Source organism: Paramormyrops kingsleyae, chromosome 1 (assembly GCF_048594095.1).
Source record: "Paramormyrops kingsleyae isolate MSU_618 chromosome 1, PKINGS_0.4, whole genome shotgun sequence".
NCBI lineage: Eukaryota > Metazoa > Chordata > Actinopteri > Osteoglossiformes > Mormyridae > Paramormyrops > Paramormyrops kingsleyae.
In genome coordinates this window covers 12244145-12259347 of record NC_132797.1, presented here as the reverse complement: position 1 = coordinate 12259347, position 15203 = coordinate 12244145, and the positions used below count along the sequence as shown (strand labels likewise).

The following is a 15203-nucleotide window of genomic DNA, read 5'->3' as shown; positions in this document are numbered from 1 at the left end:
GCAACCAATCAGATGTACTGCTGAAGTTTTACTGTTTTGTTGGAACTGTCAAGCACCAACAAAAACAAATGTTGAAAGGGTTTGCATTTCAAAATCCTCACCCTCACAACTCGCTCTGTTAGGTGACAGTCTGCTACGAACTCCATAGGCTCACTGCCACCAAGGGTTCCGGAAGGAGCTGAAAACTGCAGTTTATTTACATGACAAATGAGCCCAGTGAAATAATCCAGGAAACCTTGACATGTTGTGGTTAAGGTCCCAGAAAACACACACTGATGCTATGGCAGTACTTAAGAGAAAAACCCATAGCACGTTTTTTGCTATTAGTTAGTAATCTTTTCTAGAGAAGTTTTATCTCCCACAGAGTCTGCATTTAATCTTTGACAGCATGTTTGCGTAAATGGTCATAATGCACCCTCAAGCATGACTAAGCCTGGCAGAAATTTCTTTAAATTTCTTATGTTCTTATGCTGTTCAGCCAAATAGTTGCTTCAATATAGTTCAATTCAAGAACTTGTGGCCATAGGTGGAAATTAGCGGGAGAACACTTTAAACTGAATTTGAGAAAGCACTTCTTTACACAGCATGTATTTAGAGTATTGAATAGTCTTCCTGTTAGTGCAGTGCAAGCTAAAACCTTGGGCTCCTTTAAATCAGAGCTAGATAAGATTTTAACAACTCTGAGCTATTAGTTGAATTCTACCCCAACAAGCTTGATGGGCTGAATGGCCTCTTCTCAATTGTAAATTTCTTATGTTCTTATGGATTATCTTTCCTGTCTTCCAATATAGCTTCAACATCAAATCCCCAAAACAACGGTTTGCTCCTATTGTGGCACCAACTGTACAGATACATTATGCATCTGAATACTGAGAGGAGTGACAGGCTGATTCTTAAAGGAATGGAGCCAGTTACTTCACAATCCTATCCTTTTCCAATTTTTATTTAAAGCATTCATTTGGAAAGAACATTCCAGTGAAAAAACCTGTATATTGCATGAAAAGAATTTTTCATCGGAAATAAAAAACATTGATGCTCTCTGTAGGATGCTTGAGAAGATTTCCAGACATCTTAAAATATGAACCACTCACGTCTTAGAAAATTGTTTACAGCACTGGTTTTTTTAGCATCCATCTTCTGTTCCGTACAAATGCAGCTCTGCCCCTGTCGCTCGCTAATCCCTCCGAGAGATTGTGAGAGTGGGGCGTCCCTTCAGAATGATCTGAAGTATCTGCTCGTGCAGAGCAAGAGCTCACAGACAGATTGGCTGCAGTCACGAGGAAACGGCTGCATCTTAGAAACTGAACATATACACTCCAAAGGTCCCGAAAGCTATACAGCTGTAATATTGTAAAAAAAATAAATAAAATAGCCGTTTCACTGTTAGGCTGCCATTAAATCATATAGCATATTCCCTTCATGTAAATATGTCTAATATCAGTCTATTATATGGGCAGCACAGTGGGTGGTATTGCTGCCTCTCTCCCTCGTGCTAAATCGCTGCTATCTGGAAAAGCCAGTTTTCCCATAGTGCATGGATGTGCAAGTCCAGCGATGAACTGGTATCCCAGTCAGTCCAGAAAGGTACAGGACTGGCGCTACTTGGGGAGGGGAGACGTTTTTGCACAATGTTTTTACTACGATGGCTGTGAATTTGATGACCTGAGGCTGGTAACCTCCTCAGCCACTCTCCACGCACAGCGCCCCCTCCCTGTCCCGCGCTGGCACTGCGACCAGGCCAGTCGTTATCTGTGAATGGCATTTGTTGCAGTGTCTCGCTGAGAGGCAGATGCGGAGATGCTCAGCAGGAGTGAAACCTCCCAGTCCAGGCGATGCATAGATGCATGCTGGATCCTTCACGCTGCAGGAAATTCAGCCGGCAGGCGTCCAAGCCTAAATGAAGAAACTATCCCATAATGTGTGTCCCCGGGAGCTTGCTGAAGTCATTACTAAGGCTGGCTTCAATGCTGATATTTTTTCCATTCAGTATCTCACATTTTATATGTTAAATCTATCTTCCCCTTAACTGCTTATTCAGTGCAGGGTCAGGGTGAGGTCAAGGCCTGTCCCAGACAGCACGGGGTGGGAGACACCCTGGGTACGATGCAATTTAGAGACGCCGTCTTGCCTAACCACATGTTCTTTGGCAGCAGGAGGAAACGGACTCAGAGCATGCGGACCGCGCACACGCGCACACACACACACGTGTGTGTGCGCGTGTGTGCGTCCTTGAGTTGGTAGGTCCTCTTTGCGGTAAGAGCCTATTAACTGTGGGGAGACAGTTGTGTTTACAGTGAGGAGTAAAAAAAGGAACATGGCGTAAACAGAGCTGTTTTATTTCATAGCGACTGGCAAAAACTCACAGGTGTTCTTTGTTTTTGTTATAAATCCTGCCATGTGACACCATCCTGGAGCCCAGCTTGCTGTGCTGGAGACGGTCCAAACCATCCTGATGTCAGCTGGCTCTCTATGAAGCGGGTGATGAGCCCGTATGAGTCAGGGTCGGCGTCTGTCTGACCCTATCCTATGTGTCCTGTTCCCATTTGACCAGCAGGTGTCACTAGTCATCCTGCTTCCCCCCTCTTTGTCTTGTACCCTTCAGCCCTAGTGTGTCTCCCTGTTTCCTAGGCTGATGCATAGCTGGAGACCAGCCTCACCCATTATTTAATGTTTATTGGGTTTTTTGTTTCCCTACTGTTTATTATTTATAGTGTTTCCCTCTTTTAGGGTTACCGCACTTCTGACGTGTTTAATTGTGCTGCGTGTTCTTATGGTCCTAGTATTCCCTAGCGTTAACCCTTAGTGTTTGCTATGTTTACTAGTTTCTGTGTCTGCTTTGTTTCCCTGTTTCTGTGTCTATTTACTGTTACTGATTCCACCTGCTGCTCATGGTCCTGCACCTTCATCAATCGCTTGATTCGGTTATGATTTATACCTGTCCCTTCTTTGCCCTGATTCCCCATCTGTTTTTAAGTGCCTGCCCTCACTCTGTTTGTTAGTCAGTCCTTGTTCATGTTACTGTTTGTTACTCTGCTTGGTTTCCTAGTCCTGCTCCCTGTGCTGCTTCATTCCCTAGTTGTGTTGCTTTACGGTTTATTGTAGTTAGTTCCTTGTTTTTCCAGTTTGTTTTTGATCCCTTGCGGTTCCTTTATTTTTGTGTCTTCCCCAGTCAAGTGGTTTTTCATTTTGTTTCGGTTCAGTACACAGTGAAACAAAACAGTTACTCCAGGACCATGGTGCTACATAAAACAACACAGGGTTACAAAGCTACACAGAATGACATAAAGTGCATGTATGTGCAAACATTGCAGGAGAGTGCAATAAAACAAAATAGTGGCACAAAGGAAGATAGTGCAGTGGCAACTAGTGCACAGTTCTGATATTTACAGGTGCAAAATGTAACAGGTTACATACGGTTACCGTTCACACCTGGGGCTGTTCATTGTTTGCATCTAACAGCTGGTTTATATTTATTCTATTTGCTAGTGGAGGAATACAGGACCCTGTATTGGATAAGCAGTTGGAACATGGATGGCTGGACAGGTCCAGAGCCGTGGCATAGCCGGGGGTCACAGAGTCCTCTGACAGCAGCTGTGACGTCCCCCGTGCACAGGCTCTGACTGCCACATCCCCCAACATAGATCGCATTGCTGATGCTTCCCTACTCCAGGTTTCACTTCCAGGTCAGAGGTCACACCGGTCAGCCCTTTGCTTTGGTTATCTATGGGCTGAAAGGATCTTCCAGCATTCAAGTTTAATATTCCAGCATTCTAAATGCAAACAACACCAGGAAAATGAATAGTCACATGATATTGAGTTAAATGCCTTAGAGCTCTAAATTAATAATAATCATTTAAACTTTAGATTTTGGGAAGGTTTTTCTATATCTTTATAGTTTGATTTGGAAGGAAATCTCAAAACCTACAGCTTCATGATTACCTCATTTCAATATTAGTTGTAATTAACTTAGTCTAATTATGAAGCAGGAGTGAAATCCTAGAAGGTGAGACGCAGAGCTCTGCAGGATCTGCAATGTCCTTCCGTCATCTTCATCTGTCATCCAAATAAGACCTTGACATTCTGTGAGCATCTTCAACATGCATAGCATTTAGAAAAACGTATTAATATCTGAAATGTTCATACCAGACTTTGCTGTTACACATGGTCTAACTGGGCTGTTTGTATTATGAGTCATCAGTTGATGTCCAGGTCACAGGACAGGACTTTGACCACGATGGCTTAGTGTCTGTGCCAGTCTCACAAACTGGAAAAATGGAAAAGTGAAAACAGTTTGGTCAAACCGCCCAGAAACTCCACAGAACTTCTGCATCGTGTCCATGGTTGCCTTGTTTTCCAACTTCCATAGCATCCCTGCCTTCCTTGGAATGGATTTGCAGGACGCCTGAAATCCTCCTACTGACTTGGTGTCTTTGATGGCTTCCTACAGTGCATCATCTCCAAGACGATCACGAGTTGTGATTCATGAGTGGAACACTTGAGTAGAAGAATAGTAGAATAGTAGAATGCCTGCTTATCTGTTCAATATAGGTGTGGGAGATTACCCTAACCAAGCAGACCCACTCTGCAGACCCCTGACCTTGAGCACAGCTGTCTGGCCCCTGCTTCGATTGCAGATGCAAATGCACAGGCGTGTTTTCCATCTGCCCACAGTATGGTTTAGTGAGAGTAAGTTTGTTTGTATCATGGCTCAGCCCTGCAGTCTCCTTCCTCGGGTCTGTAATCCTACCAGCATAATTGCAGCAGTAGATGGAGTTTCACTCGAACAGTAAGAGTATTTAATGTTAACAGTAAAAGTGTGTTACGGAATCGACTTAAGCTGAAGGTTACAGCAAAGTGAAGGGTAGCTTTCACCGTAACAGCATGCGTCATAAGGGACGATGTGATAATGACATTAGTCTTAAACACAACCCCTGTGCGTACCGTGCTTTAGCTGCCATCATCCTAACAGTGGGGTATTAATGTGCCAGAACGTGAACAAATATCTCACTACTGCTTAACAATGGGACAAATTAAATTCAATTTAAACATCCCTCTAACACTGCAGTCCCTATATGGCTTCATCGAACATGGGTCCTGGGGGCTGAGTATCCATTGCAAAAAAATGTCTGCATAATATTTTTTTCATTCCAGATGATGTAATGTCAGTTTTTACTGAAAATTTGTTCTTTAATTACACATTAAAATTTCCTGACTATGTAAGTGTAGTTTTTCCTCTGTATTTGCTCAGGTCTCCTCTGGGTCCTCCAGTTTACTGTGTGCGTGTGTGCGTGTGTGTGCGTGTGTGCGTGTGTGTGTGTGTGTTGGGTGGGTGGTTGGTCCAGGTATACCCTACATTGTGGGGACCAAAATGTCACCACAATGTGATGGAAGTCTGTTATTCTGACCTTATGGAGACCATTTTTCAGTCCCCACAAGGGGAAACTCAATTTCATAAAAATATGCAACTGCAATCAAAAAACTACAAATGCCAAAAGCCACTTTATTTGGTTACTTTCGGTTAAGGTTAAGCCTGGATAGGGGTTAAGGTTGTCATTACTGGCATTAGGATTTTGCCCCTAGAAATGAATGGAGAGTCACCATAAAGACATAAATACAAATGTGTGTGTGTGTGTGTGTGCGCACCCCATGATGGACTGCCATAATCTCCAGGGTGTCCCCTGCCCTGTGTTTACTGGAACAGCCCCCACGCCTGGCACAGCCCTGTACTGGATAAGCCATTCTTGGAGATGGATAGATGATGAATCAATACAAATTAAAAATACATAAAGCAGTGATTCAGGCAGAGTCGCTATACTTTATGATTAGCTTAAAGCCCTGTCATACATCTAAATAAGAAACCTCCCCTGTACAGTACGAAGATGGTTTTCTCCTAATTCATCTTACATAGGCACACAGGGATGGGGGAGGGGGGGCAGGATTTATCTGTTTACGAAGTGGCAGAGCGATCACCTAAAGCAGCACGTCTGTGTGACTGAACGGCTCGCCGCCTCCACCTGCACAGGAAGTCCCCCCAGACAGGAAGTGCCCCCCTCCCCCAGCGCAGGCGCAGGCCCAGGCTCGGTTTGCCTCGTGTTTAGCAAACCCCTTCTTTGTTGCTCTTGAGCCATCTTGCCTTAGGATCTGGCAGGCGTCCGTGCATAAATGTTTCCATCCGTCCCTCAGGGTAATTCCTCCCACTCTCACTCCCGCCCTCGCCCTATCTTGCCGTTTCCCCACCCCCCGATCTTTCCACCACCTGTCTGTTTGCTGCAGGCCCCCTTCAGTCACCCTCTCCCACCCCCACCAAGGTGGGCTGAATGAATATTGGAGAGGCTCTGATACATCCATCCATCCATCCAGGCTCTGATACAGACAAGGTAAATTATTCCCCTAAAAACCCTGTGAAAAATAAAGAAAAAAATCTAATACCAAAAAATGTATACTGCCTCAAGAGAAAATCCCTTGTTGTATCTGTGTGCCAGAACAATGACTTGGTGCACATCTTGCGTTTGAACTCTCCTCGAAGATCCCTGGAGATGCATCTAACCTCTGGGCCAAGATCATTATTTCTTTGTTTTTTTGATGGCATCTTTTGCTGCGTGACCGGCCTCGGTCCTTGGGGACCCAGTGCCGGCCACTCTGAGAGGAGTGTGTCCCCCATCGCGCCACACTGAAACTGGACCTGCACCCACGTTCCTGCCGAAGGCCCCTGATCTGGTGATGTTCCCCCTGCCGACTGAAAGCTTTATGACCCAAGAAACAGAAAAGACAAATGATAGCTATAACATCAGCTTTCACTGGAATTACTCTTCTGGTCCTCTGCTTTTACAACATGCACCATTTAATTGTTCACCTAACAGATGCTGCACAGACATAGTATAACCCCTAAACCATTCATGCAGCTGGGGATTTTACCATAGAAATTCCTGTCATAAAGCCCCCTGGCTGCATAACCACTATACAAGATGTTGCCAGCTTGTCAGAATGTATCTGGGCCAGAGCAGCTGCCACCTGAGCTGTGTTACAATACCCAGCTTGGACATTAATGCACAGTGGTGGTACTGAAAACCATACTGGAGTAAAAGTAGAGATACCTTACTAGGAAAATGACTCTGGTAAAAGTTAAGTTGCCGTTAAAATACCCCCCACCCCACCTAATCCCTACTCCTCCCACACCTCTCAAGCTCTACAATTTCTAGCCCACCTATATACCCTCCCCACCTCTCCAAAAAAAAATCCTCATTAACAGCCGCACTTTGTGTGACTTGTCACAGTGTAATCAGGTTCAGTAGATCTGCGTCTGTGGCAGTCCTTTCACGCACCGCCACACTTCTTCCATTTCGGTGCAATTTGTCTCAAAATAATTTTTTTCCCAAATCATCACCTATACAATGTTCAGGGGTAGCTTGAAAAAGATCCTTGTAATACTTTTAGAGTTACTGCATTGACAAAATCATGTGTCTTCTGCAGCCACTCTTTCCGTCCTTTGATGCCACCTAGCGCTGCTGCTTCAATTTTGGTGCATTTCGTCTCTAAATAAAATATGATGCTGATCTTCATTTACATAATGTGGTAATAATATCCATTAAACACTTTTTGAGTTATCATTCTCACAAGCTCGAGTGTCTTCAGCAGTCACCTTTCCCTTTGCTGCCACTAAGCAGCGTTGATTTGGGAGTCATTTGTCTGAAAATGAAAGCAGTTCTAGACTATCTCCTTCACAAAGTTCTTGTGGAGTTTAACCCAGTCCAAACTCCTCTCCAATGCTTAGCAAACCTATGAATAAGAAGTGGTATTGAAAAGTTTATTTTTCTTTTTTGTATGAAGGGACACTTTAAAGTTGAAGTATATATTCTGCAGTGGAACAAAGGCGTGCAGGCAGGTTTTAGCCATTGCAAATTTTAATTTCAAGTGAAATGTTCAATGGAAAAAATAGTCTTTCTCTCTTTACTTTTTAAACCTTGACAAAAAGAATTTTTAATGTTGTTTCTTGAATATCAGATGTCACCATCAATTTTCTTAACATTATTACTGGAAAATTGGATGGAGGAAACAATTACAGAATACAGTGTTTAATAAGCCATTTGATAAATTCATCCAGGAGCCAGGCTGTAAGAAACAGCTCTGGCTGATGCCTCTGTGCTGGGTACATAGTTGCACCTACGGCATCTTACTTCCTGGCGCATAAGTGGGGGCAGCGTGTGGCTCAGTGGGCTGAACCTGTGTGCCTGTAATCACAAGGTCGCCGTTTCAGCCTCAGCACGTCTGCGGGTCCTTGAGCGAGGCCCTTAACCCCCAGCTCCCTGGGCGCCGCTACAGGTGGCTGCCCTTCGCGGACAGCTTACTCTACAAAGAGCAAGTTGAGGGAGGCATAAAGAAAATTTACCCATAGGGATTAATAATGTATCAATTATTATTAAAATCATCACGTCGATAGTAATGTTGCATTAGCAGTGATGTGTTGCACTTGAGTAACTCATTACTATATTTATACTTATACTTATATGACTGCAATCAAGTATAAGTCATATACTTATACTTATTTTGGCAACTCTGAGTATTAACAATATTAGCAACTTTTACTTTCTACTCAACAATTATAAAGAAATTGTGTACTTGAAGAAATAGTGTGTTTTACTGTATTACATTTCTATTGATAACAGCCATTATTGGATGTGCCGCATAATGATTATCAATGAGAGGGGTGGTCTCAGACATTTAATCTTGTCAGCATGATAACTCAAGAAGTATTTTTTCAGATCTTTTTTAAACCTTTTGTATAACAAAGCATCTCATTTTGATGAATAGCAAACACAGGAAATTGATGTAGATTCAGCGCCCTCTAGTGGACAGATGCAGCAGTATTTCCACTTTTATCTTAGCGAAATTAATGGTTTTACGGAACAGGCAACATAATATACAAAAGACTAGTGATGTCCACAGATATTTCGATGGACGGTACTTTTTTCCTGCAGAGGTGTTGTGGGGGGGGGGGGGTCACTTATAACATCACTATGGGGGCATATATATATTTTTTTTTTAATAAGAGCACCATCCTGGAAGTGCTAATCCAAGTACTTCTGAAAGAGGGAGGGTTTTAGTGGTTGTGCATTACCTGCTAGTCTGTAAATGTTCCATTACAAGTCAAAACAAGCACTCATTTTTGTTGCTAGTATTGTTGATTGTGACTAAGAGTCAAACAGAATCACAAGATGTGATGAAAACTGATTCATGTTGGAAAAGAATTTGTAATATGCAGAAACACCACTAGATGGCCTCACTACAGCGGCTGCATGTCTGAGCTCAGCTGGTCTGCTCAGCATGTTTGTGTTCATTGAACACTTGCGTTTCTGCTACTGGTCCATGCTAGTCCCTGGCTAGCAATATCTGTGTCTAGGTGAACTATCTGCTAATTGAAATGGGCATTCTGCTCCTTTTCATAAAGAAAAGCTGATTGTCTTAAAGTGGCAGCAAAATCAGAAACCTTGAATCGGCTTACAGCAGACACAAATCGGCCAGTGGCCCGGAATTAAGGCACTGCCAAGATAGGGCTCCCAGTGTCGTCTGTTGTCCAGGAGACAGACTTTCCAGCTGAAATATGAGACAAAGGTAATGTGACAATGTTTTTGGCAATATGCACCTTCATGAAAGCACTATCAGGACAAGGCATGTAAAAAAGAACTTTATTTTCTCTACTTAGCATTTTTCAACAACATAGTTTTTTCCTTACGTCCATCAAAAGTTCATCCTGTATAGGAATACTGTTTACTGTAATAGACAAATCTTTGAAATACAAAATTGAACTCCAGAAGGATAACAAAGCTCTATCTTTGAGAGGAATCAGTCTCTTTGTTTCGTCCATCCGCTGTATATCTTTCTCTAATATCCTTTATCTATATGTCCCAGTATTTTACATTCCATTGCTGAATCGTCCGACTTCTCTTTCTCTGATTTATATTAAAAAAAAAATGAACTGGGCACTTTACGCAAACAACAGCCTCCAAGCACAGTCTTTTTACACAGGCTGATTTATAGGTATGCGTACAGTTTGTTTGCTGTGGGATTTGTATCTCCAAGCTCTGCCGACCTGTTTTCCTTTGAATACATCACTCTGCTGCTGTGATGCCTGTGTTTTTGTGATTGGTCCAAGAAAAAAAACAATTGTGATTGGTCACAGGCCCAGGCTCATTATGCTGTGCGAAGGTGTGCTCTAAAATGCAATAAACAAATCCAAACAGTGGATATAAATAAAATCAGTTAAAGGGCTCCTGCACAGGAACTGGTGCATACACATTGCAATTAAGGTTAGCTGCTTAATAGGATTCAGTGTCACAGGCTGCTGTAAGTGTCAAGAAATGTTGGAAATGTACTTTAGCATCCAGTGGAAATGTGGAAACTTAGGCATAGGTATCTTGTTTTTACCAGTATTGAAAGTATTAACACATGTATATGTCAGTCACCTATAACTGATGCATGAAATGTGTGACCTCACCCCTTCTACCTCCCAGAAAAAATATCGGTGAACCTCGCACCTTCTTTCCAGACAGTAGACGAATAATCACAGCTTATGGAGAATAGTTCTTGGGTCTGATCATCATTTTGACAGATTTGAAAGCCTGCCGGTAGCCTGTGAGATAGGGCTCTGTGGTGACGTTTCTCCAGGTGCTCCAGAAGATTCCGTTGCGGACGCCCTTGTATTTTTTCTTGTAGTATTTGCCGTTGAGATTGGCAGACATGCACGCATCAAACCACCAGCCCGAGCTGTAATAGGCACCACAGTTGCCCGTACTGTACATGTCGTTGTCCCGGTCCGGGGTGGTGAAAAACTTGTGGTCGTGGTTGTAGTTCTTGCCGTAGTGCATAGCATCGCCGGCCGTTCCCGAGTAGCCGCCGATGGACAGCCGGTAGTTGAGGTATTCGTTGGCCACATAGAAATGGTCGTATTTGGCGTACTCCCGCACCGTGTTGAGGTCCTCCAGCTCGATACGCAGCACCATGTCCTTGGACTTGGTCAGCAGGTGGATGTTGTCGTTGCCTAGCCAGAATTCGCCACGCAGGTCCCCAAAGCCTTGCTTATATTCCTCCCAGGAGCGGTTAAAGCGCACTGTGCCGTCCAGCCGCCGCTGCACCACGGTCCAGCCACCTCCGTAGGACTCCATGTCGCAGTAGACATCGAACATCCCCCGCTGCAGGTCAGGCATCACTTGGTACACATCGCTCTTGGTCTTGTGGCCGCTGAAGTCGGAGCAGTCACGCGGCGCTACCATTACTGCCAAGAGAGGGAGGGGAGATTGAGCTTCGGGAACAGCAAGGTCAGGCCGCGTTCATCTAGCAAGCAGTTCCTTCAAGTGTTTACAGTAAGAAAACTGTTTTGTTTGGTTGGTATTTAATTTGATGATTTGTTTTGTATTGTGAAAACAGTGCACTTCAGATGAGTTAAAACATCAAATGTGGTGTTCTGGGGGGGCAGTTAGCAATGCCGGGTTTTATCGAGTGCATCTGGACCGACGTGTGGGTCCTTTTGGATGTTTTACTAGCTAAGGCATCCAGAGAGAGAACCTTTCCTAAAACTGACAGGCTCTTGGCAGGAGCGGCTGATTAAGAGGAGGGACCTGAAAAGTGGTGTGGCTTCTCGCCGGCAGCATAGGGCAGCCAGGAAAGCTGCCCCCCTCCCACAGTGATGGGATGGTGCGACAGGCAGACTGGTGACAGACTGATCGGTCAGTCTTAACCTAGTAGGTATCTTCAGTTATGAAACACAAGCGCACAATAATAGCGCACAAGGACTCCACTTTAAACGTCTTTGTTTTCATTCTTAAATGCTGTAGATGTTTCAGCAGAACCATCCGTGACCTTTTATGCGCACGCTAATCACACAAAGCCAAATAAAGTATTTGTGGAAAGTAAACGCTATCAAAAGACTGCTCTTGGATTAAACCCAAAAGCTTCGCTAGGCATGTTGTTTAGTTTTTTCCTGAGCTGCCTGACTTTTGTAAATGCTGTTTTTTAAGTATGGTTAGCCTGTTTTTTTTTTATGGTAACTGTGGACTGGGTGGCGTCCCACGATAAAAGAAAGATTACATCTTACGGCACCCAGGGATGCGTGCAGAGGTCCCTGTCTCTGCTTAAGAAGGAGCAGGAGTTGCACAGATGTTGCATGCAGTTCAGTATATCAAAAGCTTGTGTGGTATGCAGCAGTGTACGGGTCATGTTTCCAGTTAGTTACAAAGCATTTCAGGACCCCTGTCCGGAAGAATCATATGGCTGTAGTCTTTAGAAAAGTCCCTGAACCAAACGTATGTAATAAGAATGTATAGCTGTCTGATACAAAACTGGCAGATACATTTAAAATTGTGACAATATGACTTAAAGAAATTTGCCTTTGTACTTACTTGGCTGTGGTCCCTGTGCCGGACAGGGGCCGGGGCACTTGTTGTTGAGCTGGGTGACTAGCCTACTGATATTCTCCGCATTTCCGTTGACCAGGTCCTCCACGTTCTTCATGTAGACCTGGGTCTGGTCATCCAGGCTGTTCCTCAGGGTGTCAATCTGAGCGTGGGCATCCTTCAGGCTGGTGGACAATTCTGTCATCTCGGTCTGCATCTCCTGCAGCCTGGTGGCATCCTGAGGATCCTTGATTTTCAAGAACGAGGATGGGTAGGAGCCGGGGGCGGGAGTGACCCCACCATCCCTCTGGTCGGCTTGTGGATGACACTCCAAGCAGACGGCCCGCAGCTGGTCCACCTCAGCCCGTAGGCTCTGAAGGTCCTTCAAGGTCTTCTCAAGCAAGCTGAACTGTTTGGGCAGCTGGATAGCAAGGGGAGGCAGGCTGACCTGAAAGGGACAGGTGTCCCCATCTTCACAATCACCCGCCGGTTGGAGCTTCAGTGAACAGGTGGCAGATCTGCTATCCTCCTGCTCTCCTCCTAGTGTGGAAGCCAAGACTTCAGGCTGGGCGGCCAGAAGCAGCAGGAGCGACGTCAAATATGCCTGGAAGAAAGAGGAGTCCATGTTTCTGACGTTGGGGAGTTACCTACAGCCTGTGACCATGAGGGGATCCCAGGGAATGAGAGTGCTACAAGGAGCGCTGCTGCTTCTGTGCCCGTCAGAGCCTCTCTCTGCCTCAGTCTGTGACATGCACTTCTCTAATAAGTTGCAGAGAGAGGAAATGGGTGGACCGGGGATTGAGCAACTCTCCCCTATCAATAGCCCAAAAAAGAAAGCAGGGTGGGTTTTGCACTGCCTGTCGTCACGTTGCTCAGCCTACATTCCCGAATACAGTGACGCATGCAGTGCAGTTCCTCTGAAAGCCGAGGTCGTTTTCATGCTCAGTGCCGCGGGCTGTGATCCACATGGCTACATCAGAGAGTTACACCTGATCGAGGGGGACTGTATAGCTCACATGCACTTTAGAGACGTGCTGAACGGTCCCAGGCCACCGGTCCATCACGACCGCAGCCTGTTTTCTGTTAAACTGATACGCTGTTGACGTGTGAAATGGGTATTTGCTCTCGTTACTGCCACGTGCTGCTAGAGACATGCAGTGTGAGCCAATATTAAACAAATTGTTATCATTCTCATTCCATTCATTCTGAAGTATTTCAGGAAATATCAAGTTAAGTCATCTGGTAAAAAAATACCTTCCAGACCTTGGGATACTGGGAAGCGAGGCCAGAACGGAGATCTTTGCAAGATTCTTTAAAGTTAACTGACTTGGAAAATGAAACAACACTAAACCTCCATTTCATTTCCAGTGAAGGGCGGAGGAAGGAGAAAATGGAAGGAGAAATGAAACAACAGAGGAGGAGTAGATATTGTTTCTCCTGTCAGTTTTCCTTGCAGCTTTTGCAGAACACAACTTTATATCTTCATGTCAGACTGCAGACGAGAGCAGGATCTTGCTCCCTGAAACTGCCCCACCCCCAACAAAGCAGCACCCTCCCCAAGTCTTAAAACCCAAAATCCAAAATCCTCTTCCCCACTTGACAGAATCTATCCACTGTACTTCTAGCGGGGAGCCCAAGGTGACATTTTGTTATGGGGCCCAGAATTTCTAGCTACGTCCCCATCCATCCATCCATCCATCCATCCATCCAAATTAACCATTGTTAGAAGTTGATGAAAAAAGCTTATTCTGATTATTAGTTTTATTTTTTCATTTGAAATGTTTCATTGTATTGTATTTTTTCTGGAATTGTATGTATTCTTATTGGCATCACATCAGCAGGGATTAATCGTGTTAATTAATGATCATTTTCCATAAAATCCTAGGCGTTCTGTGGAAACGTTTCTGGGGACCCAGAATATTTGTCTCTCTTTCGTTGGGAATGAAGCGTGTTGCTATGTTTGCCAGCTTCACGCCTTGCCTGTGTATTTCAGAAATGCTCTGACTATAACAGCCTCTTCTGTCTGTAGCGTGCCGCCAGCAGGTGAAGCCCCCTCCAGAGGAAGCACTGCTTCACCAGGAGGCTGCTCCTTCACCACAGCTGGGGAGGCCTGTACACAGACCTTGCAACAGGAAGCAGCTGGACTTTATAGGGGGGTTACTGAGCACTCGGGTTCTCTCCGCGCCCAAACTCAGTAGCTCTTCTCTTCATGCAAAAATGAAGCATTTGCTCTTGGGGGTGGGGCCAAGTCAGGTGACAAGCCCCTCCACTGACCTGCATTCAGCAATCTTTTGTCTTTCTTGAGGGAGAAGCTGATTGGATGCTACGTTCAAAAACGTCTATTTCCCCGCTTTCCTCGGTTAGAGCCTGTCTTTGGTGCTTGTTCCCTTAGTCCAGCTTTAAAAGTCCCCATTCCATCCCCTGATTCCTGTGCTGCATGGATCTGCTTGCCGTCCCAAAGGACGCAAACCCAACAGCCACAAATAGCAGAATAATAACAAAGAGCTAACGCTGGGTGCTGAGAACGTAGAATCTGGTTTGTCACCCTTTGGTTACCAGAGGGTTTATCACCGGGGTTGAAGTTTAGAGGGTCCTTTATCTGGCCGTGTTTAGAACCTAAATCGCTTGTTGCTAGAGATGTTTCTTTGCAATGAAAGTAAACCAGATGTTCCCTCTTAACCCACAGAGAAACATGAGCAACATTTTTAGATGTACAAGTTTTTATTATTATAATCATCATCATCATCATCATCCTTTATTTGCACGAGTACAGGTACATTTGAGTTCTTCTCATCGCCTACCCCTTCTTGCTCTCCA

At 44.6% G+C, this 15203-nt stretch overlaps 1 protein-coding gene across 1 annotated transcript; it reads right to left on the bottom strand.

The window, feature by feature from the left end:
• Positions 1 to 9656: 9656 nt before the first annotated feature.
• On the bottom strand, positions 9657 to 13205 carry LOC111846523 (fibroleukin-like). The gene is made up of 2 exons (XM_023816791.2): positions 12393 to 13205; positions 9657 to 11269 (listed from the first exon to the last, which is right to left on the bottom strand). Exons 1-2 carry the CDS (start codon positions 13009 to 13011, stop codon positions 10566 to 10568), a joined length of 1323 nt encoding a protein of 440 aa, XP_023672559.2. The 5' UTR covers positions 13012 to 13205; the 3' UTR covers positions 9657 to 10565.
• Positions 13206 to 15203: the final 1998 nt, after the last annotated feature.

What these genes read in the sequence shown, in the direction of transcription:
- LOC111846523 (XM_023816791.2), bottom strand. Translation starts at nt 13,011, where the DNA reads ATGGACTCCTCTTTCTTCCAGGCATATTTGACGTCGCTCCTGCTGCTT. An exon ending in GGCACAGGGACCACAGCCAA is followed by an intron (nt 11,270 to 12,392) that starts GTAAGTACAAAG and finishes CTCTCTTGGCAG; the next exon opens with TAATGGTAGCGCCGCGTGAC.